The sequence below is a fragment of the Rattus rattus genome, chromosome 9 (genome assembly GCF_011064425.1).
Source record: "Rattus rattus isolate New Zealand chromosome 9, Rrattus_CSIRO_v1, whole genome shotgun sequence".
Taxonomy (NCBI): domain Eukaryota; kingdom Metazoa; phylum Chordata; class Mammalia; order Rodentia; family Muridae; genus Rattus; species Rattus rattus.
The window spans coordinates 50195830-50219164 of NC_046162.1; the positions used below are offsets into that span (position 1 = coordinate 50195830).

At 48.4% G+C, this 23335-nt stretch overlaps 1 protein-coding gene and 1 pseudogene across 1 annotated transcript in view; one reads left to right on the forward strand and one right to left on the reverse strand.

The window, feature by feature from the left end:
- Positions 1 to 23335, forward strand: part of Mink1 (misshapen like kinase 1) — a 52580-nt gene that overhangs the window by 19317 nt on the left and 9928 nt on the right. The window contains exons 2-12 of the mRNA XM_032914444.1: positions 14992 to 15057; positions 16764 to 16820; positions 16904 to 17029; positions 19590 to 19700; positions 19936 to 20026; positions 20467 to 20597; positions 21040 to 21094; positions 21255 to 21333; positions 21569 to 21744; positions 21989 to 22058; positions 22744 to 22954. Coding sequence (XP_032770335.1) covers positions 14992 to 15057; positions 16764 to 16820; positions 16904 to 17029; positions 19590 to 19700; positions 19936 to 20026; positions 20467 to 20597; positions 21040 to 21094; positions 21255 to 21333; positions 21569 to 21744; positions 21989 to 22058; positions 22744 to 22954 — 1173 coding nt within the window. The remainder of the gene's footprint in view (positions 1 to 14991; positions 15058 to 16763; positions 16821 to 16903; positions 17030 to 19589; positions 19701 to 19935; positions 20027 to 20466; positions 20598 to 21039; positions 21095 to 21254; positions 21334 to 21568; positions 21745 to 21988; positions 22059 to 22743; positions 22955 to 23335) is intronic.
- LOC116910536 lies at positions 5917 to 6397 on the reverse strand (annotated as a pseudogene).

The following is a 23335-nucleotide window of genomic DNA, read 5'->3' on the forward strand; positions in this document are numbered from 1 at the left end:
GGTTGGGGTCACCACACCATGAGGAACTGTATTAAAGGGTCTCAGCATTAGGAAGGTGGAAAAGCATCGGGCTAGGCAGACATTTCACTTGTAAGAGCCTTGGCTTTTTCATCTGCTCCGCTCTCTATAGGTCTGAGGCACAAATGAAGTCACTTCAGTGACTGCAGAAGCTGGGTAACAAGGGAAAGGCAGCAGCCATGGGATGATAAACCAGCTCTCCTCACTGTGGACACACTGAGTGTGTGGAAAGCTTGTTGCGTTTTAAAAACTAAGGCCTTTACTTAACTCAGGGCACTTGGGAAGGAGGGCTAGAGGCTAAGACACCGCCTCAGCTGCCCAGAGGACTTGGAGAATTTCCTGACCGAGGACGGTCATCCCTTTCAGACGTGAGGCTGGAGCCTGGTCTCCCTGGCCTGCAGCTCTGTTTTCCCTTAGAAAGCTCTGTAGGCAGGCGGAACCTCAGAAGCAAGCTGTTTATCTTTCGGGCTTTTCAGTTTATTTTTAAATAACTGACTGATGGTATTTATTTTTTTCCTTGTCCCTTTCTCCACTTCCCCAGCTCAGAAAGGGACCATCTGTCTTTGCCTTGCCTGCGGCCATTTTAGAACCCTATCATGCTGCTTGAGTTTTGGGTCCTTCTCTTTTGTTCCCTCCCCTACTGCCTGGGTGTACCACAAGCCTTCCTCATGTAGATCTCAAGTGTGGGACCATTTCTAAAGACCTCTAGATTATTGCAAGCAGCCATCTTGGTGCCCCTTCTGAGTCTGCAAAGTCTGGGGAGTCTAGGCATGGGGAGAGTAAAAACCAAAGTGTGGAATTAGGGGAGATTCCCCCACATCTTTGGCAGCAGGCAGGGAGCGCCTTTGCTTTGACTAATTTCTGATGAGAATGGCATTTGTATTCATAGATGTGTTCTGTTCTAACTTGTTTCTGTTTCCCCATGTATCTGCGTGTGTGTGTGTGCGCGCGCGCGTGTGTGTGTGTGTGTGTGTGTGTGTGTGTGTGTGTGCGTGCGCGCGCACGCGCACACGAGATTCATACCTCCTGGCTTACAGACCTAGGAGGAATGCATTACACCACCCTTGCCCTCTATGTAAATACCCATCTTGGTTTTTTTCCTCTCCCCTACTCCTAGAGCATACTTGATTACTTAAAAAACAAAAACAAAACAAAACACTTCAGAATGTGGATACGTGGAGGGACTGGCACTTTACAGTATTCAGTCAGAATCCAGAGAGAGCTGATGAAGTTTCCCAATGTGAGAGGGAAGCCCATAGAGTCGAGAGTCCATTTTTCACAGAGAGGAAATCTGGGAACCTGAATTTTGGAAGGCTTCATGAGAGCTAGTTAATCGTAAGTGGGTGTGCTGAATACTGAGTTTGATGAGAATTTTAGCCTTCAGAACATTTATGCACTCTCTTCCCTTCTTCAGGTACAGGCTCATTGAAAGGGGGTCCTCTAGGGAGCCCTTCTCCATCCACTTTCTTTTCCCCTAAGGATGTAACCTGTCCAGTGCTTTGGCCTGAGGCCTGCTTTCCACACTTAGCCATCTGGGGTGGGAACAAGGTCATATTGTATGTCTTCTGAGGTTGATAGATGAAGACCCACTCAGATCCCCCAGGCCACCTGTTGAGAAGGCTAGAGTCTTACTGTACATTTCCTTTGGGTCCTTGGAGCTGTATGTCTCTCTGCTTAGGCATGAAGGCAGGGTGAGACTTTCTTGTATGTCCTAGCTCCCCCGAAGCTCCTGGTTTCTCTCCTGTGCACAGGCTCCTTGCTGTCTTTGTCACACTGCTTTTCTTTCTTCTCCAACATCCTTAATTACTCATAGCTAAGTGAAGGATGTGAAAGACTACCCGGCTTTACCACAACACTTGTCTCTCCCTCCAAACTTCTGCCCGGACTGAGAAAGGTGTGTGGTCTGGTGGGCCATGAGCTGTTGGGAAACCATGTTAGATGCTCCTGTGATAGCTGCAGACACCCCCAATAATAGTGGTTTAAAGTTGTAATCCGGTGAGGGTGGAACTGAGGGGTGGATTTCAGAGTTGCATTTGCACAGGGCTCACTCTCAAGTGCTCAGTAGTTAATGCTTGCAGTGGCTTTGAAGGAGCCTATGAGTTACAGGAGATCAAAAACTCCTTCTCCCAGGAGGCACCTACCCTTGCAGAGACTTGTGCCAGGGTGGGAGAATATCCAGGGGAGCCCCCACCTGCTCAGAGGAGAAGGGGAAGGGGTGGGGGAAGGATTGTGGGAGGAGGTGACTGGGAGGGGGCATGAATGGGATGCAAAGTGAATAAGTAATGAATAAATGAATGAATGAATGGATCCCTTCGCCCGAGCTGCCTATCGCTCTGCCACTGCCTTTATAATCCTCCATCCCACCCCACTTTGTGCAGGCCTTCCAGATTACAGAAGGGCTGAGGTAACAGGCCCATTGTTTTCATTCAGGCATGGAGGCAGGCGCCTGCTCTAGCCTCTGAAATGGTAGCATAGACTTCCAGGGTGAGCCAGGTGCCCAGCTTGGGACTTTGTGCCACCTCTTGTTCATCTTAGAGCTCAAGTTCCCAATCTCTTCCTGTGCAACCGTGGTTCTTCTCCTCTGTATCACAGTTCCCCTAAGTCTATTCATCTTCTGTTCTGTCGGTCATCATGGCGAAGTTGGCTGTGAGTGAGGTTGGACTGCAGGAGAGCAGGGGGGTGGGGGGCGTTCCCATCCTCCAGCCTCACAGCTGGCTGGCCATGACTTGTCCAGTCCTCCCACACCCTGTGGCAGCTTCGCCTCCTGGCCCAGTTCCCATGGGGCAGGGAGAGGTGAGGCACTGCCTGCGGTGCATGGCCTGCTGGGCACAGCTAAGTGAGTAATTACTGCTGAGCTTGGAGTACACGTGAGACCAGTCCTCTTGTTTCTACTTGGCTTTTTTGTCTTGTCTTGTTTTTAATGTTTCTTTCCTAAGGAATTTCTCCAGATTTTATAGTTCCAGATCTTTCTACTATACTAGCAGCTTCTCTGGATTACAGATAAGAATTTCTGTATTATAAGACTCTGAATCAGCAAAAAGACTGATGTAGCATCCTATCCTGTATTGCTTCCAGTCTTACCCTTTACAATGTATCACTTGTAACTAGCCCTCAGGCTACCTTTTATAGTCTCCAAAAGAAAAATGGTTTTTGTTTTGTTTGACAAAGTCTCACATAGCCCAGGCTGACCTTGAACCCTTGTAGCCAGGCTTAAACTCAATGTCTTCCTGTCTCTGCCTCCTGAGTGCTGGAACTGCAGGGGTATGTCACCATACCCAACTCATACCAGAGGTTGACTGTCCATCTGTTGTCCCCTTTTGAGTAGGGGCTGACTGTGTAGATCAAACTGGCCTCAAACCTGGATTGTTGTTGCTTGCCTCTAGCTCCTTAGAGCTGGGATTTAAGGTATACACCGCCATACCTGGCCATATGTGGAAACGTTAGCGTATGTGAGGGATGAGATGATGAATGCTTAGTCATAGAAGCACTAGTAAGAGGGCGGGAGCAGCAGCCAGAGCCTCACTGGACGTGCTCACTGTACAGCAAAGTAGTTTTGCATATGCCACAGATTCAGCGCTGAAGGGAAGACAATGCTGTTTCATTCAGGCACAAGTCTGGCCAGCCCTCATTCTGTGTATAACACCTAAGTGCTGTCTTCATCCTGTCCTTGAATGGCTCCTGTTCTCCTGGGGAGGAGAAACGTAATTGTGTAAGGTGGAATAGCAAGTGTCGTCCAGCTTACTCAGGTCAGGTCACATACAGGGATGGTTGACTCTGGAAGCAGCCACGTGCCTTTAAATCTTAAATCTTGCCTCTGCTACTTCATGGGCTTCAGCCTTGAACAAGTCACATACCGCATGTTATGTGACAAAACTTTTAACTTACCCCAGATAGGGAGCCCATAACAGACCAAAGCACAGATGCCACCTTAGCCCAAGTTGGTGAACCAGTGAGCTTTATTGGGGTTCCTTACAGGAATATGGGTGAGGGTCCCTTACAGGGGTAGAAATGACTCAAGGACAACTGTATCACCAAGGCCCACCCTAGCATGAATGACAGACAGCTCACAAAAACTGGAAACCTGGAGCACACTGGACAGCCTGCAGGCGGCTCAGCAAGTTGGAGAGTGTCCTTTCCAAGTGACACAGCGGGTCTGACCCTCTCCCGACAGCCAGCTGTTTCTGGGGTTCCAGGTCTGACCCTCTTCCCGACAGCCAGCTGTTTCTGGGGTTCCAGGCAGCCTCGGTATCTTCTTGGCAGCTTGGCTTAGTTTGTCTTTGAGGGACTCAGCTTTTATTGCTTACTCTGGCAGGGAGGGGCCTCATGAATCTAGTCAGTTTCGAGGGGACTTCCTAAAGTTATTTTGAGTTGTTTATCTTCCTGTTTAAGGAGTTACACAACACCTTTGTTGTGGCTTTTGAATCTACTAGGAAAGACCAAAGACTTAGATTCATTTTAATTTTTTTTTCTTTTTTTTTTTTGGAGCTGAGGGCCTAACCCAGGGCCTTGCCCTTACTAGGCAAGTGCTCTATCACTGAGCTAAATCCCCAATCCCAATTCAATTTAAATTTAAATTAAATGAATTTATTCTTTTTTTTAAAATGAATTTATTCTTACTGCTAACAGGACAACAGCCTTAGAGCCAAATAGCATACCTTGCTACAGGAAGAGTTTATAAAGCTGGCCATCAAAGTTGGACAGTACAGTTACCTACGGAATCCACACCGGGGCAAGAACATGGTTTTACTCCCCTCCCCTTCTCATCCCTGCTATACAGTAATAAAAAGACCACAGCATCCTCTAGCCGGCACAGGGGGAGGTATGTGTAAATTATTACCCAGGTCTGAGCGCTCTGGCAGAAGTGTCACTAATGACTGGGCTAGAGCAGTTTGTTTCTGGGCAGGCAATAACACAGTGCCATCAGCTTAGGATTGGCTGTCACATCCCAACACCTTCACAATCCAGATTATCCGTGAGAATACTACAACTCTCTACCTTGTGGGTATATCTGAAGATTAAATTGGTTGCCATATGTAAAACAGAACAGTGCCTGTTAATATTGGGTCTTTTTGTTTATAACAAAAGTTTGGGGGGGTTGGGGATTTAGCTCAGTGGTAGAGCACTTGCCTAGCAAGCACAAGGCCCTGGGTTCGGTCCCCAGCTCCGGAAAAAAGAAAAAAAAAAGTTTGCTTCCTTGCTCTGACTGGCTTTGAACTTGAAATCCTCCTGCCTTAGACTCCCAAGCATTGGGATTGCAAACACATACTGCCTTGGGAGGTCAGTGGTTTTTACTTAAGGTCGGGAACCTTGTTGGAATCTTGCTAAGCACCAGAACGGTAACGCATGATTCCATGGACCACAAATGGTGCTGGACTTTTGGAAACAGCACAGGGTGGATGGCTGCAGTCTAAACTTACTCCTGCAGCTCTCTGCCCTGTCCTGTCTCTCCCTGTCTGTTTTGATGTCCATGTCTCTCCATGTCTGTTTTGATGTCCATGTACTCTGTTCCTTGACAGTTCCTGCTTTCCTTGGCCTGAGTAATAGTCCTGACTCCATTTTCTCTCTGTTATCTTCTCCCCTGATTGGAATGCATAGGGGTAAGTTTGCCCTAGCTGACATTTCCCCTCAGTCTTGGACTGGCAGTGTCCAATCAGGAACCCAGTTCCTCAGGTCTCGCAATCTCTTAAACGACAGGAGCTGTGAACCAGAGTATGCTACAGGCCCTGGGCTTAGATTCTGATGTTGGCTTCATCCTTTTCTAGTTGTGTGTAACTCTGGGCATGGATTTAATCATTCTACCCTTCCTTCACTGTGAGGTGGTGACAGTTGTACCTCCCTCCCAGTCTTCTTTTTATTTATTTATTTTTTTCAGTCGGGTCCTTTATTTCCTTTTGCACATTAGGCCGTGAATCTGTATGGAATGGGCTCCAGCAGCTCAGGCTCCTTTCCGTTAGTCCTCACAGTGGGCTTCTCTGGGTGGCGCAGGCTGGCGCTTAAGCTAAATCCAGGTGCCCTTCTCCCTGGTGTCCTTTTTCTTCTGATCGTTCTCCTTCACCCACTTCAGGAAGCTGTCTCTGTTCTTCAAGGGCTTGATGTGCTCAGTCCGCACACTGATCTTCTTGGCTAGCATCTTGCCCTTAACTTGCTTGTTTACAATGAGGCCCACGGCATGCTAAGTGACGTTGCAGACTCTTCTGGTTTTGCCATGGTAACACGTATAGGGCATTCCTTTATGAACAGTGCCCATTCCCTTGATGTCCACAATATCACCCTTCTTGTAGATTCACATGTGTGTGGCCAAAGGAACAACTCCATGTTTCCTAAAAGGCCTAGAGAACACCTACCGATTGCCTCTCCTCTTTCCCTTTGTGTTCATCATTTTGGTGAGTTACTCGAAGATGGCTGCCGCCACAGACCCTCCAAGCCTTCTTAGGAGATTATAGTTCTACACTGTTTGACCAGGAACAAATCAAATGCTTTCAAATTACTTCTAGTGTGGCTTCAATTACAGCGTAGTGGGTTAGCATTTATACTGCTCTTCCAGAAGACCCACGTTCTGGAAGCACCCAAGTCATGTGGTACACAACCACTTGTGAACCTGGCTCCAGGAGGATTTAATGCCTCTCGCCTCTGTTGGATCCTCTGGAATTGGAGTTACAAACGGTTGTGAGCTACTGTATAGGTGCTGGGAACCAGACCAGATACCTCTACTGAGCCATCGTTGCCCTTCTAAATAAACTGCCTAACTTTTAATTACATGAGTTATTATGGGGTTTTGTTTGTTTGTTTTGTTTTTGTTTTTCTGAGACAGGGTAGTAGTCAAGTAGTCAAGTCAAAACACTCCGGTTTCTCATGTAGTCAAGGCTGGTTTTTACCTGAGGATAACCTTAAACTTGTGATCTTCCTGCCTCCGCCTCCCAAACGCTAGGACGACAGGTGTGCTTTCTGTGTTTGACTTGGGACTTTTTGTATGTGTTGATCAGAAACACTTCTTAGGTCACTCAGTAGTGGAGTCGTGTTCTTCAAGTGATGTAAATAATAATTGGTTGAGCATCGTGGTAGGCAGTCTACAGTAATTATTATAATTTTTGTTTGTGGTTTTATTTTGTTTGTTTTTGAGACAGGGTTTTTCTACATAATCCTGGCTGTTCTGGAACTCACTCTATAGAGAAGGCTGGCCTTGAACTCAGAGTTCTGACCACCCTGCCTTAAAGCCTGGCTAGGGTCATTAAATCCTTTCTGAGATAGAATTCACGTGCCATAAAAACTAGCTTTTGAAAGTATTTTACATGGGTGTAATACATTCAAGACCAGCCCAAGCTACGTATAAAACCCCTGTCTCAAAGAAGTAAGTTAGTAATTTTAGAGTGGCTTTTGGTATATTCAAGATCTGTGTAATCATCACTGCATCTAATTTCAGAACACTTTCATCAGCCCTAAATAAAACTGTTCTCATTAGCAGTCACTCTCCACTTCCCCTCCTTGTTAAGCCCTTGGCAATCATTTTCCATCTATGAATTTGCCTCTTATAATGACACATATAATAGAGTCAGAAAACATGTGGCCTTCTATCACTGGTCTTTTTCACAAACACATTTTTTCTTTTCTTTTTAGCAGGGTTTCAAACTGTAGCTCAGTTTACCTTACATATAGCCCTCTTGCCTCAGCTTCCCAAGTGAGCGTTGCAGTCACGAGCTGCCACACATGGCTCATAAACATATGTCTCAAGATTTGTCTAGCTGCAGTCTCCAGTCCACTGTTCTTTTTTTTTTTTTTTTTTTTTTCTTTTTTTTTTTTTTTTTTCGGAGCTGGGGACCCAACCTAGGGCCTTGCACTTGCTAGGCAAGCGCCTACCACTAAGCTAAATCCCCAACCCCCAGTCCACTGTTCTTAATAATGGCTCATTGTTTTATTATGTAGATAGATTTATCAATTGACCTTTGGCTGGTTCTGCTTTAGGACGTTTATGAACAGTGCTGCTGTGGACATTCATATGCAGACTTCTGTATGCTTTTAATATGTAGACTTGTATATGCTTTTCATATGCAAACTTCCATATGCTTTTCATATACAGACTTGTATATGCTTTTCAGGTATCTTGAGTGTGCATAGCAGTGAATTCTGCATAACATTTGCAGAATTATTTCAGTCGCTTTTTTTTTTTTTTTTTAATTAAAAAAGACGGTCTCACTGTGTAGCCCTGAGCTCACAGAGGTTTTCTTACCTCTACCTCCCCAGTGCTGGAATTAAAAGTGTGAATCCCTGGGTATGGGAGTTGGCCGCCAGGGTAATCCGTGAGCAGTGTACCATTGTGTCACTATGCTTGGCTTAAGTTGTTTTCCAATGAGGTGAACCATTTCACACTCCTCCCTGCAATATGAGGGTTCCAGTTTCTTCATAGTCTTCACCAACCTCTGTTGACGGGGCTTTGGTTACAGCCATTCCGATGGGTGTGAACTAGTGATCATTACAGCCATTTTGATGGGTGTGAACTGATGTGTTTTTTATTTGCTTTCCTTAATGAGGACTGATGATAAGCATTTCCTATATGTTTATTGGCTACTGTGTAGATTTTTAAAGAAACATCTCTTCAGATCCTCTGCTTATTGCCTGGTTTAGACTGTCCTTGCGCTCAGCCTTACAGGAACAATAAGTGCTGCCTGGGGTATAGACTGATGCGTGTGTGCATCCGTGCATCTGTGTTAATACATATTTACTTGGCATTTGTCTTGGTTTCTGTTCTATTATTGTGATGAAACATCATGACCAAAGCAGAGTGAAAAGAACCGTTTATATTGGAGTCTTCCTTATAGAGTCAGTACCTGATCGGCATGATGGGGAGCGTGGTGCAGGTAGAGAGAGCCAGTTGGGGTCTGGCAAGGGCTTTGGAAGCCCACTTCCAGTAACAAGGCCACTTCTCCTAATTCTTCTCAAACAGTCTACCAATTGAGAAACGGGAATCCAAATACGAGTCGATGGGGGCCACTTGCATTCGCACTACCACACATGGAATGTGGGGTGTGTGTGCCACTGTGCGGATATCCAGTCAGAGGAAAGAAGAACTGAGGGGGAGTGGGTTCTCCCACTGTGTGGATCAGGAATTGAATGCAGGTCATCAGACTTCGTGGCAAGGCAAGTGTGTCTTTACCTACTGAGCCATATAAGAGGCTTCAGGAGTAACTTTTTTTTAATGCTTATTCTTTGGGAATTTCCTACCATGCATTTCGGTCATATTCCCACTGCCTCCAACTCCTCCCAGATCCACTCCCATCTCCCTACTTCTACACGTTCTTTTTTTAATGAGTGTTTTACCTGTGTCTATGTCTACCAGCTGCTTGTCTGGTGCCTGGGAGGTCAGAAGAGGGCAGAAGAGGGCATCAGATACCCTGGAGCTGGACGGGTGCTAGGAATTGAACCCACACCCTTTTGAGACAGGGTCTTTCTCTGGACAGCCCTGCTGTTCTGGAACTTGCTGTGTTTCCTCCTCCTTTGTTTTTTTCTAAGAAAACAAAACAATCAAAAATTGTCAATTTTAAAAATTAAAAAATTCGGGTTGGGGATTTAGCTCAGTGGTAGAGCGCTTGCCTAGGAAGCGCAAGGCCCTGGGTTCAGGTCCCCAGCTCTGAAAAAAAAAAACCAAAAAAAAAAAAAATTAAAAAAATTCAAAGTCTAATTTGTGTTGTTCAAATAAGGCCATGGCCTTAAAGAAAACTGACTTTGCCTTCCCTTTCCTTTCCAGTAGCTCCTTGGCTGTGCCGGGAAGCATCATGCCCACAACCCCCCTCCAGGCTGGGCTTTTTTTTTTTTTTAATTTATTTTTGGCTAGAGCCTGTGTAGGTCTTGTGCATGCTGTCACAATAATTGTGAGTTCATATGTGTCAGTGTGCTGATGTATCTAGAAACCACAGTTCCCTTGTCATAGCCTCCTCTCCCTCAATGACCCTTGAGTTTTGGGGTGGCGGGGTGTATGTGGTGTTTGAGCATTCTACAGTCTCTACAAGTCATCCAGTTGTGGGTCTGCTGCAGAAGAAGTTGCTCGGCTGAGGGCTGAGAGAGTCACTGATCTATGGACATAACAGTAGGTCACTAGGAGTCTGTGTTGTGGTCTGTGGATGGTCATGCATGTGCTTGTGGGGACGGACATTAACATCATAGCTGTTATCTCAGTATCTCCCCACCTTACTTTTTGAGACAGTCTCTTCCTAAACCTGGGACTCACTGGTTGGCTAGGCTGGATAGCCACCAAGCTCTAGGGATACCAGTCCCCAGGCTCTAAGGCATGCACTGCCAAACCCACCTTTCTTTGTGGGTGCTAGATAGCTAATCTAGGTCCTGATGCTTATGCAGTAATTACTGAACCACCTCTCTAAGCACCCGTCCCCCATTGTGAGACACGGAGTAGACCCAGGCTAAGCTTACCCCTGAGTAGCTTACATATAAATGAGACGACTCACTCAGACTAGGGTTGTTTTATTTGGCCTTGACAATCCTGGTGGAACCCCCTAATGTACTTCCTAGCTGCTGGCCTGGTTACCTCCCCAGATACTTGCTGTTTCTCCTGGCCATGTGCTCGTGGCACATCACCTCTGTGGCGCTTTCTCCTCTCTCCTTATTCCGCCTCTTCCTCTTCTCTCCACCCTTAACCAAGTAACTCAGATCCCATCCACCTCTAATCCCTGCAGTAATTGGCTGTAGCCATTTTTATTTAACCAGTAGTTTTAAATTAAGGAACAAGATTTGCACAATAAAAGCTAGTAAACTTGAGAAATCACTAGTAAGTCTTCAGGTACAGAGTTTAGCATTAGTACATAGCAATAGACTAAACTGCCACAGAGACAGGGTCATATATTGTGTCCCAGTTAGCCCTGAACTCACTATGTTGCTGATGATAACCTTGAACTTAGGATCTTCCTGGCACCACCACTAGGGTGCTTGGATTCCGGGTGTGTATCGCTCACTAGGTAGGTGCAGGGCTGGGGACCACAGCCTGGGCCTGCATGCAGGCATCCGTACCACATGAGCTACACTTCTGCTTAGCTTCTTACTTGCTGTTTTATCTGTGGGTATGTATCGCTCAGGCTAGGCTCTGACTCATCTTCCTGCCTTGGTCTCCTAGGTAGCCGAGGCTAGAGATGTATGCCACCATGTGTAGGTCCACACTCTAACTGGAGACAAGCTTCCACAGCTCCATCGCTGTCAAGGCTACTGAGTATCACTGAACTCTCTCATTTTCCTTTTTGTTTTCAAAGAGGTGTGTGTGGTGTGGTGTGGTGTGGTGTGATGTGGTGTGATGTGGTGTGATGGTGTGGTGTGGTGTTTTATGTGTTCCACATGCAGGTACAGTTAGGAGCCCTCAAGAGGCCAGGAGAGGACATTATTTGTGTGTAAGTCTGATGTGTGTTGTGGAGTTCATGGACAGCTTTGTGCAGATGGTCTTCCTCCGTGTCTACGTGGGCAAAGGCTGTGCAGCACGCATCTTTTCCTGCTTAGCCATCTTCCTGACTTCAGCAAATCTCAGAATTTGCTCCCCTGGGCTTTAGTGTCCTTCTCTCCTTGGGTGGCTGACTAGATTAGAGCTGGGAAGACAGCTCAAGCATCCTGAGAGGAGGCTCAGAAGGACTACAAAGGTCCTCACAAAGCCATGCCAGGCCAGCTAGGGCCATCTGAGGTCTTTCCAGTAGCACTGCAGCCCTCATAGAGGTTCTTCACCTCTGAAGAAGGTCACCAAGGACAGAGAGTATTGGAAGGGTTAACTTTGTTGTCTAATCAATGCATACGTTGAGCCTAAGTTCTTGGGTATCTGGGTATCTGGATCATTGGGTATCTGGCAGCGAGAAGATTGGGCACCACTGGGTTTTGCCAATACTACAAAGCAAAGAACAATGTTTACTTATTCAGAAATAAAAGCTTACATACGCCTGAGCTGGGAATATCACTCAGGAGGTGGACCATCTACCTGACAAATACCAGAGAAACAGTAGCCACAACAAGCAAAGCCTGGCAGACCTCTATACACACACAAATGTATTTAAACTCAATTCTTTTCTTCCCCCCTTTTGTCTTTTTCCCATCCATGGGTATGAGAGATCTGCCTACTCTGAGAAACTTGTCTGACCCATGGCCTCTTCTAGGTGTCATCTGATTTCCTTCTTCCGCTCTCAGGCTGTTAATGGGAGGGCTCCCTGAGCCCTGACTTCCTCACCCTCCCATTTCCTCCAGTCCCCACTCTCTGCTTTCTGCTCCCAGGAGTGCAGCTCCCTTGAAGCTCTCACTGGTCGTTCAGAGGCTAAGGCCACTGAGGTCTCTGCATTGTTCTCTGACTGCTCTGTCTTGCCGCTTTGTCCTCCATGGCTGCCCATCCTCTAGTGTCTGTCCTGTGTTCCTCAGGGGTCGCCTTGGCTTCTTTTGTTCTACTTTCCTGAGCTCTTTCTCTTCACACTTTGTCACCAGTTCTCACTCCCGAGTGTCTGCCGCTTCATCGGACCCTCATTTTGAACTGCTGGGTAGACCTGTGCTCCCACGCCTCCTGACAGCTCAGCTACACACTGCTCACACACTGCGGCCTTGCCTTATCCGTGGCTGGAAACTTACCCAGCCTCCAAAATCCTCAGGTTTCGTCAACTCTTGAGCCGCTTGGACATTCTGAATAAAAGTTGTGGTAAATTGAGCTTAAGGTGGCATATCACTCTGCCTTTATAGCAAGCCATCATACTCAGAAAAACCATGCCTGTCTGTCTGTTTTCCTGACTCCCTCGCTGAAAGAATTGAAGTTGAGTTCAAGAATAGACTTCTCTCAAGTCAGTATTAGAAGACTAAGAGTGGATGAGCTCATCTTTCAGGAGGATCCTCAAGGAACTGTATTCTTTTTGACCCTCCATATCTAGAACTCCAGCTAGACAATCCGACTTCATATTCTTTGTAGCTCTTAGGTTCAGGCAGACCTCATTTGCTTCCATCCCCAACTGGTAGCACCAGTGCTCACTTCCTTTGAGTCCTGTTGATTTCTATTTTTTTTCTTTTTTTTTTCAGAGCTGGGGCCAAACCCAGGGCCTTGCGCTTGCTAGGCAAGTGCTCTACCACTGAGCTAAATCCCCAACCCCCTGTTGATTTCTTAGACCTGTTAAAGATTTTTTTATCGATTGGTCTGGTGAGTCTCCTTCAGTATAGCTGGATGTTCTTAACTTCAGAAACCCTGCACTGACTCTATGTTGGAGTTTTAGGTCACATACAGCTAGGATGTTTAGCACAGAGACATGAGGAAAGGCTGTTCCCTATCAAGCCTGATGACCCCAGCTCTGCTCCCTAAGACCCACATGGTAGATGGAGCAGACCCTAAAAGTCGGTCCACGCTCTGACAGGATCCTGTGTCAAACGAGGTGGAAGATGAGGACCTATGCTTCATGTCATGCATGCACTTTTTTTGTAACTAGTGAAAGTAACATGCTTGATGTCAACATGAGATCTATAATCAAGGATTAGGAGGAGGCTCCTTCATTGCCGTGAGATTCTCGGGAGGATGGGGATCGTGCTTCAGGCTGCTGAGTGCCAGGTCTGTTGAGATGCTGGACAGATTTGAAGAACAAGGAGAATTCAGGCACTTCCTCCAGGGAGTTTCCCAGCAAGTAAATGTGTAATCGCGATGCCGTGTGATCTCTGCTGTGAGGGAACCAGGGCTTATTTCTGCCCTCCACTTCCTCTCTGAGAGCACGGACAGAGTGCAGCACAGCACACATTTCCTAAAGTGTGCTGGGCAGGGGTCTCATGGTCTCTGTGCCCAGACCCCTTTCCCTGCAGATTCCTTTACCACAACAGGATGTTTTTGTTTCCAGAAATCCTCCATTGGCTCTTAAAATCAGGGAGGGGACTTTTAGGTTTTTTACCATTAGGCTGTTCAGCACTGAGACTGAGAATTGACACCACATTGGTGTCCTTGGTCTCTGCAGGGATTGGGCCAGACCTGCTCTTTCTGCAGTGGTACTGGGGGCCAGTCTCTTCACCTTGCAGCCACACCTCTCAGTTTGGGGTGGGGAGCAGTCCTGCCTGCTGGTTTAGGTGGCCTTAGGGTAGGGTGGCAGATGTGCCTGTGAGACCAGGCTGCCTGCTGTGAGCCAGCAGGAGGAGGGCATCTTTGGAAGCTTTGTCCCCTATGGGCTTTCTCCTGGTACTGCGTGGCTCGGAAAAGGAGGAAGGGCAGCGTTCAGTCCAGCAATGAGAGGCCCTTTCTCTCTCCTTTTGTGGAGGATCCTTCATATGTCCCAAGCATTCATGTCTTACCAGAGGCCCTTATTTTAAGAGGACTAGGGAGGGGAGACTAAATGATGGCCCTGATCTCTGTCCCCCAACCCCATTTTTAAATTTTTATTTCATATGTGTTGTTTTGCCTGTATGCATGTCTGTGTTAAGGTGAGGGCATTGGAGGATGTCTGGAACTCGAGTTACAGTTGTGAGCTGCCATGTAGGTCTGAGAATTGAAACCAGGCCTTCGAAAGAGCAGCCAGTGCTCATAACTGCTGAGCCATCTCTCCAGCCCCTCCTCTCCACCTTTAAAGCAGTATCAATAATATTCAACTCTTACTGGCACACGCTGCCAGCCTGGGTCTGAGCGCATTGTGGGCATTACCTCACTGGAAGTTTAGCCCAGCCCAGGAGTGTGATCTCGGGCACCCTCACTTGTGGTTGGGAACACAGATACATACAACATATCTGTAGGTCAGTGAGTTAGGAATCAAGAGTGTGTCTTTGAAAAGCCGCCTGGGCTCAGACTTGCATGTTCCCTCCTGACTCTAGAATACAGTTAACTCTGAACTGTCCAGGAAACCCATCCAACTATTCATTAGGGCTCTCCACAGTCCCCTAAGTGGTGGCCTCTTCTGTCACTTGTCACTCATATCCTTGTTGACACCTTCTTCCTCTCCAGCATCACAGCTCTTGCTGAAGTGATGACATCTTGCTCTTTCTTCTTCCTCCTCCCAGGACCCTGCAGGAATCTTTGAGCTGGTGGAGGTGGTTGGCAATGGAACCTATGGACAGGTGTACAAGGTGAGACAGGGACAAAAATACAGCCTTCAAACCTGTGGGGGCCTCTTGAGAAGAATGGAGGAAGGGGAGTTCTAGGTCTGGCAATCTGAGGGAAGCTACAGGAGACGACAGAGGCTGCGGACCCCTCAGAGGAGGAGGAAAGCACACACCGCAGAGAGCAGCAGCAGAAAGAAGAAGGAAGACGTCTAAGTGTAGAAGTGCTTTTGGGTGTGGCAGGAGCCGGTCTGCAGCTGGCAGTTGTGAGTAGGAAGCAGGAAGAGCATGTGGGGACATGAGTGTCAGGGCTCACCTGGAAACTCACAGATCATGACAGAATTGTGGGTCAGCACCTCCCAAGCTCACAAGGAGACTTGGGGTTGATGGGACCTCACTGGTGGCCTGCAGAGAGGAAGCAGCTTTGGGACCTCCTGCAGCTGCTTACGTCAGGGAGCCCAAGCCTCCTGCTTTTGAGCTGCTTCTCCTCCCCACAGAAGTGGCATTTCCTCTGCCCCCCGCCCCCCATCAGTCTTTTCAGCTTGGCCAGCTCAGCCCTCTCAGAGAGCCAGGTCTCCTCCCCTACGTAAAGTGGTCACATCAGTGAGGGGATTGGGTGGGTGCTGCCCCCAGGAACATTTAGTCTGCTTCCTTGTCTCAGGACAGCTCCCGACGTTTCCACAGATGCCCCTGCCTGTCTGGTCGGCTAGCCTTTCACCTCCCATTTCCCTCTGTAGCATGAGTTGTGGGGAACAGAGTGCCCAGCTCCCGTGGAGTGCTGTCCATCCAGAGAGCTGTGCTTCTCTGTGTCTGTGCGTGTGGTGGCTGTAGAAGACACGACTCGGGTAGCAGTGCCCATGTCCTTCCTGTGAGCACTTCTTCTCAGGAAGCTGGGGATTTTTTTGTTCAAGCCATTGATCTAAAACAAAACAAAAAATATTTATTTATTTAATGTGTGTGTTCTGTCTTCACACACACCAGAAGAGGGCATCAGATCCCATTACAGATGGTTGTGAGCCACCGTGTGGGTGCTAGGAATTGAACTCAGGACCCCTGGAAAATCGGTCAGTGCCCTTAGCCACTGAGCCATCTCTCCTGCCCCCTATTGGAGGTTCTTATCAAAGGATCACAGAAGGGCAGGTGGGTGGGGTAGGAATTGAGGCAGAGAAGCTGTGACACACACAGACATACCAGTAAGAGGTGGCGTGCATCAGCTGGCCCTTTTGTTTGCCTAAACTCAGCTCTAGTTTCCCTGATAACATAAGACACCTGGGGCATAAGATTGATCCAGGGAAAGGCCTTCTGCCTAGAGTGGCTAAGCCAAGAAAGCATCATTTTACCTTACATAGATGAAGGAAAGGGTTAGCCCCTGCCTATCCTTCTTCAGAATATGAAAGTTCCAACTTTCAGTCTGGTGAAAATCTCCTCCAGGGAGAATGGAACTCAGCAGTGATCTGTGCTGCGCCTCAGGTTCTGTCTCGGGGCCTTCATCTTTGTGGAGCTTTATCTTTATCGCCTAGAAATGTCTGGGCAGTTTTACCCTAGCTGTGATGGCTCAGGAGCCTCCCTCCTGCCTTCTGCTTTGTCAAGTGAGGCATCTAGCCACGTGAAGGACACAGTCTAAGATCGAAAAACACCGAGAGACATGGCTTTTCCCAGAATCAATTTCTCTTCCTTATTTTACTAAGTAAGCAAATACCCTTCTACACCCTCCATACTGGACTGTCTTGCAGGGGCGGCACGTCAAGACTGGGCAGCTGGCTGCCATTAAGGTCATGGATGTCACAGAGGTAGGAAATGGAAATGGGAAGGATGGGGCTGACATCAAAAAAGGATCTGTAGGAGCTCAGGCCTCACCTCCCTGTTTACCTAGGATGAGGAGGAAGAAATCAAACAGGAAATCAACATGTTAAAGAAGTACTCTCACCATCGCAATATTGCCACCTACTATGGGGCCTTTATCAAGAAGAGCCCTCCTGGGAACGATGACCAGCTCTGGGTAAGAAGTGCCCTTCCTGCCCCTCTTCACGTGGGATAAAGCGGTGTCTGTTTTATCTGTTCTGACAACCCTGCCTTCACTGTAGATCTAAAGGAACCTCATGACTGACAGAACTCTTCGTTTAGTCTTGTATACCCAATGTCTTAGCCTCTTGTGTGTCTAGAGATCGTAGTGTTTGGCTCCTCCTTCCCCCGGTTTATCCTAGCCAGTCAGCAAGCACTTCTTAATCAGTAAACAGTAAGAATCTTGGCCATGGTCAGAAGATGGGGATGGGGGTGGGGGAAGCTTAGTCTGTAAGTTCTTGTGCCTTTGAATACAATATTGGAAAGCCATAGAATCAAAGTATCTGTGAGAAACAACAGGACACAGAACTCACCCACCCTTGAGCACAAAGGCCTTCTGGGTGATAGTTTGAACCAAAACCTACCCAGATACCTCCTGACCCAGAAAATACCTAAGAGTCATTCTCTCCCTAGCTTGGACATCAGTGCCACCGAGATTCCAGCTTCACCCTTTGTGGCTGGGCCCATACTTGAGGGAAGAGTATCCCTCTTGATGCTAGGGGCATCATTGTGGCTATTGGGACAATATGCCAGGTCTCAACCCCCTGGAAGGACACTAGACTTTAGATATTCAGTGCTTACTGAATACCCTGCAAAGATGAGCACGAGACATGATTACAGCCTCAGTGGTTCCAAGGATTTTGGGGGACACATATCACACACCAAATGTGTATAGTGGGAGGCCACTTAGAACTGGGAGCTAGTGGCCAAATGCTGTTGTTAACTATGGGGTACAGGGCCTCTACTCCACCCACTGTGGGATACATGGCAATTACTATAATTACACAGCAAATATACCAGTCCCAGCCAGCCTTTTACTAAGTTAGATGTCAACTTTAGTGCTCCTAAGTTCCCCCAGCAGCACATTGAGTGGGACCCCATGGGCTCCCTAGCAATCTCAGCCCCCTCTTACCTGAGTCAAAGATGTTGAGCCTTTTCTGGGAAGGTCCAAATAGTGAGTGCTTTAGTCACATGGGCACATTTGCTGTCATCACTACTCACTTCTGCTCACACGCTGAAAGCAATAGAGAGCACATGAACAGCTAGCCATGGCTAGCCAAGCAGCGTCTCACACCTAGTCCCAGCACTCAGCAGGCCGAGGACAGGAGGAGCATGTGTGTAAGGCTGCTCTGTAGGAAGACCCTCACTCAAACAGACCTAAAATAAGTGTGCCTGAATCTCAAACTTATATTTAGGTAATTAAAATTTCCAATTATTTTCATTTGTCATGAAATATTATTCTTTGGGTTTCCCCCATCATTAAGCATAGTGGACACAGGCTGAGGAGTAGCTCAGATGCTTTCAAGTGTGGGCATGTGAGCTTGATCCTAAGAGCACACATAGTTGATCTTGGCAGTAGGTGTTTGTACCCAGTGATGGTGAAATGGTGAAAGGGGAGACAGACTGGGACCAGCTAGTGTAGCCTGCTTGCTGAAGTCTCTCTCTCTCTCTCTCTCTCTCTCTCTCTCTCTCTCTCTCTCTCTCTCTCTCTCTCTCTCTCATGCACGCGCGCGCACACACACACAGTAGGGGATGGTATACCATTATCCATTGATTCAGGCTGAGTGTAGCTCACTGGTAGGTGCTCACATCATGCCTTGAACGCAATCCCTAGCACCCGTGTATACACAGAAGTAGCTCACAGGAGCAGATGGTGCTGGTGCACACCTTTAGTCCCAGCACTCGGGGGGCTGAGGCGGATGGATCTCTTGAGTTCAGGGCCAGCCTGGTCTATATAGTGAGTTCCAGCTAGAGCTACATGGTGAGACCCTGTCTCAAAACCAGTAAACTTTTTTTCTTTTTTTTTTTTTCTTTTCTTTCAGAGCTGGGGACCAAACCCAGGGCCTTGCTCTTGCTAGGCAAGCACTCTACCACTGAGCCAAATCCCCAACCCCACCAGTAAACTTTTAAAAAGCAAAAACCCACAAACAAAACAACATTCTTTGGCACCTGTACTTGCTATCCCCCGCTCTAGAGCAGTTAGTTCTAAGCCAGTTTGAGACTCCAGGGAAAATACGATTCAAGCACTGGACACTTCAAGGAAGATGATAGCCTGTATCACTGCCCTAATTTTGGGGATTCTTTCTTTCTTTTTTTTTTTTTTTTTAAGATTTATTTTATCTATGTGAGTACACTGTCACTGTCTTCATCCACACCTGAAGAGGGCATCGGATCCCTGTTACAGATGGTTGTGAGCCACCATGTGGTTGCTGGGAATTGAACTCAGGACCTCTGAAAGAGCAGCCAGTGCTCTTTACTGCTGAGCCATGTCTCCAGCCCTTCATTCTTTATATTACCAGTTCTTCTCCAAGTGTGTGCTTTTCTCGGTGACCTTAGGGAAGTCCTGTGGCTTCTGAGGATCATCTAGCCCCCGCTATCTGATGCACGCCTGTCTGGTCCCCAAACTTCTGGTCCTCCTCCAGGAGTCTGGTTGGGGGCAGAGGCCTTGCCTGACAGATTTTTCTCTTCCCAACTGTTTCCTTGGACCCGGAACCTAGCTGGTGATGGAGTTCTGCGGTGCTGGCTCAGTGACCGACCTGGTAAAGAACACGAAAGGAAACGCGCTGAAAGAGGATTGCATTGCGTACATCTGCAGGGAGATTCTCAGGGTGAGCTTGGAGCCTCTTCCCATTCCTCCCCCCTCCACCACTCTGATCCATTCTCCACGCACCCCACACACCCAGGACAGCTCTGCCTGTGCTCAGGCTGTGGGTGGGTGTGTTTGTACCTCAGTCTCACTCTGTCTGGACTAATAGCTAACCTCCCCTCAGTCTCTTTACACTGTCCTGCTCTTTCCCACCCACTCCAGCACTGCAGCTGATTGTTCCCACTCTTTTGTCCCAGGGTCTTGCCCATCTCCATGCCCACAAGGTGATCCACCGAGATATCAAGGGACAAAATGTGCTGCTGACAGAGAATGCTGAAGTCAAGCTAGGTACTATGGGTCCTTCTGAGGCCCTGTCACTGTCAAGACAGAAAACAAGATCCCTTTCCTTAGATGTCTGGCTTAGGTCCGGCCGCATGTGTGCTGAGGCGGCTTATTCCCTGTCCCATCACCCACCCTGAGAATCTTGCCTCCTGTTGAGAATCTTGAGAGCTCTTCCCCTGCTACTCCACAGCAGGCAGCTGCTCAGCGTCCTTCTGTGGTCGATAGGGCATTGGGTTCTCTCCTCCCTGGGATGCTGTCCTTTGAGCCCCAGGATCCAGAAAGATTGGGTCAGGTTCTTCCAAACCTTGAAGGCGGAAGGGGATGTGCAGCTTCTTAGTGGTGGTGGGTCTGGACCTCATGATTGAGACACCAGGGTCATGAGGCCACCGGGTAGAATGAAGCAGAAGCTGGGGACCGCTCCTGCTGACCCCTCCTCATGCTTACAGTGGACTTTGGGGTGAGTGCCCAGCTGGACCGCACTGTGGGGAGGCGGAACACTTTCATTGGGACCCCATACTGGATGGCTCCAGAAGTCATTGCCTGTGACGAGAACCCCGATGCCACCTATGACTACAGGGTATGATGTGGGGAGTGGGAGCACTGTGGCTCCTGGTGGTAGGAAGGAGGTGGGGAAGACAGATTAAAGGTTTGGGAGCATAAACCAGGTGAGGGAAGTAGCATGTGAGCCATGAAGAGAGAAACTTTGGCATGAGGCAGACCTGAGTAGCTAAACACTGGAGGACTGCAGCGTAAAGGCCTGGAGGACCACAGCGTAAAGGCCTCCAGGACCGCAGCGTAAAGGCCTCCAGGACTTCTAGCAACACCCTGTCACAAAGGAGCTAATCACACCTAACACTGTACTTCAGGAAAGGTTTATATTGGAAGGGGGAATGATTTGTAGGAAGGGGGTTAGGGAAGGGATAAGGACATGGTAGGTTTGTATGGACGCTGTGTGAAGGAAGTTACTCTGGAGTATTGTCAGAAGCATTCATAACTGTCCCTTTTGTCCCTTTTTTTAGAGTGACATTTGGTCTCTAGGAATCACAGCCATTGAAATGGCAGAGGGAGCCCCCCGTAAGTGCTGATTGTGCCTTGGGGTAGGATGGGACAGAAGGAGGGAAGGCAAGGGAGTGGATGTAGGGAGGAGGAGGGCTTCAGAGGCCATGTTAAAGGAGGGATTCCTTGGCCTCTAAATATGGCCAAGAAGATTGATGGTCTCTCTTCTGTGTCCCAGCTCTGTGTGACATGCACCCTATGCGGGCTCTCTTCCTCATCCCTCGGAACCCTCCCCCCAGGCTCAAGTCAAAGAAATGGTATGTCTTTGAGTGCTTTCAATCTGGCAAGGAAGGTGTCTAGGAGGGCTGCCCTCACCTTAGTACTTCCTGTGTCCAGGCTTTGGTGTTCACCATGGAAGAGGTGTGGGGACTGCAGGTAGCAACTGGGATTGGGGTTTGGAGAAGTCAGTTTAGAGATGAGTGGCCCACTATCTTCTTCCTGTGACTTCCCTTCCAAAGGGAACCTCGCAATGTAAGCCGCCACTGTTTCTAGGTCTAAGAAGTTCACTGACTTCATTGACACGTGTCTCATCAAGACTTACCTGAGCCGACCACCAACAGAACAGTTACTCAAATTCCCCTTCATCCGAGACCAGCCCACGGAGCGGCAGGTCCGCATCCAGCTCAAGGACCACATTGACCGCTCCCGGAAGAAGCGGGGGGAGAAAGGTCAGTGGACGGCTGGGGCGCAGGGGTTTTGGGTGATACCTCTTCCCTGTCTCCTCTCTAGCCATGGGGTCTTTGGGCTTGCTTTGCACCCTCTCTTACCTCAATCTCCCTGCCCAAGGAACCCTTTCCTGAACTTGTAACTGTAGGGCGGGGCTGTGCAGACAGATATTCCCAGCTGAGGTCTCCCTACCCAGGGTGGAGGCTGGGGCTGTGAGTGGAAAAGTATCCGTGGTCTCCTTTGCAGAGGAGACAGAGTATGAGTACAGTGGCAGTGAGGAGGAAGACGACAGCCATGGAGAGGAAGGCGAGCCAAGGTGGGTTTGGCAAGTAGAGCTGGGAGGTTGGGGTCTCTGTTGTCTGGAGGAACAACAGTGATGCTTGGCCTTGGGGACGCTCAGGTAATGGCATATAGTGATAGAAGCTTGCATAAACGGAGTCTCTAGACTGGTGGGTCGGCTCAGCAGGCAAGGCACCTGCCCAAGCCTGGTGACGGAGTTTAGGTGAAAGGCGAGAATTGTCCTCTGACCTCCACTGGCATGCTGTGGTGCACTCAGACACACACACATGGACCACTTACAAGCATGCATGCACACACAGTAAATAGTGTAACTGAAAAAACAGAGTCCCTGCAGGACAGAGAGTGAAGTAGATGAATCTTGACGAGGAGGGTGTCTTAGGGCTGACAGAGGTGTAGGCTGGAATCTTGAAAACAGCACCACACTCTGGGCAGATGCCAAGGGTGATGATGCTCATCTAATCCTTGCACTGGGGGGGCCTGAAACAGGAGGAGAGCAAGTTCCAACCAGTCTGGGCTACATAATGTAGGCCCTACTCAAAACAGGGAAGAGGGACGAAACAGAAGGCAGATTTCCTGCCCCGTTTGGGATTGGCCATTGGCAGGATGGCTGGTACAGTTGGAGGCATCCACTCGGCAGGCTGCCCAGAGATGAGGACCACCAGTGTGCTCTGTCCTCAGTATGCATTTGTGCCGCTCCTCAGTTCCATCATGAATGTGCCTGGGGAGTCCACACTCCGCCGAGAATTCCTCAGACTCCAACAGGAGAATAAGAGCAACTCAGAGGCTTTAAAGCAGCAGCAGCAGCTGCAGCAGCAGCAGCAGCGGGACCCTGAGGCACACATCAAACACCTGCTGCACCAGCGGCAGCGTCGCATAGAGGAGCAGAAGGAGGAGCGGCGACGTGTAGAGGAGGTGGGTCTCCATCCTGTGTGTTGAGAAGACACTGGCTATTGACCAGGGCAGGAGGACGTGCAGAGTGAGAAAGGCTTGCCTAGCTCTTGTCAGACCTCACTGCTATTAGAGACTCAGTCTCCATGTCCTGGCTCCCAACCTGGCCATGTGGGGATGGTTGTGCCATGACATCCTGTCAGAGCAGAGCCCTCTGAAGAGCAACAGTTTGTGCTATCTTTCCACTCTGGGCTTCTCCAGCTCTAGAGGCCATCCGTCTGGGCTGGCTACAGGTCTGTGTTCACGTATGTTGGTGCAGCTGATCTGTTCCAAACAGAGGCTGGGAAGACCTGCTGTACTCCTGATTATTTTGATTTTGACTTATTTTCTTATAAAGCATAGCCT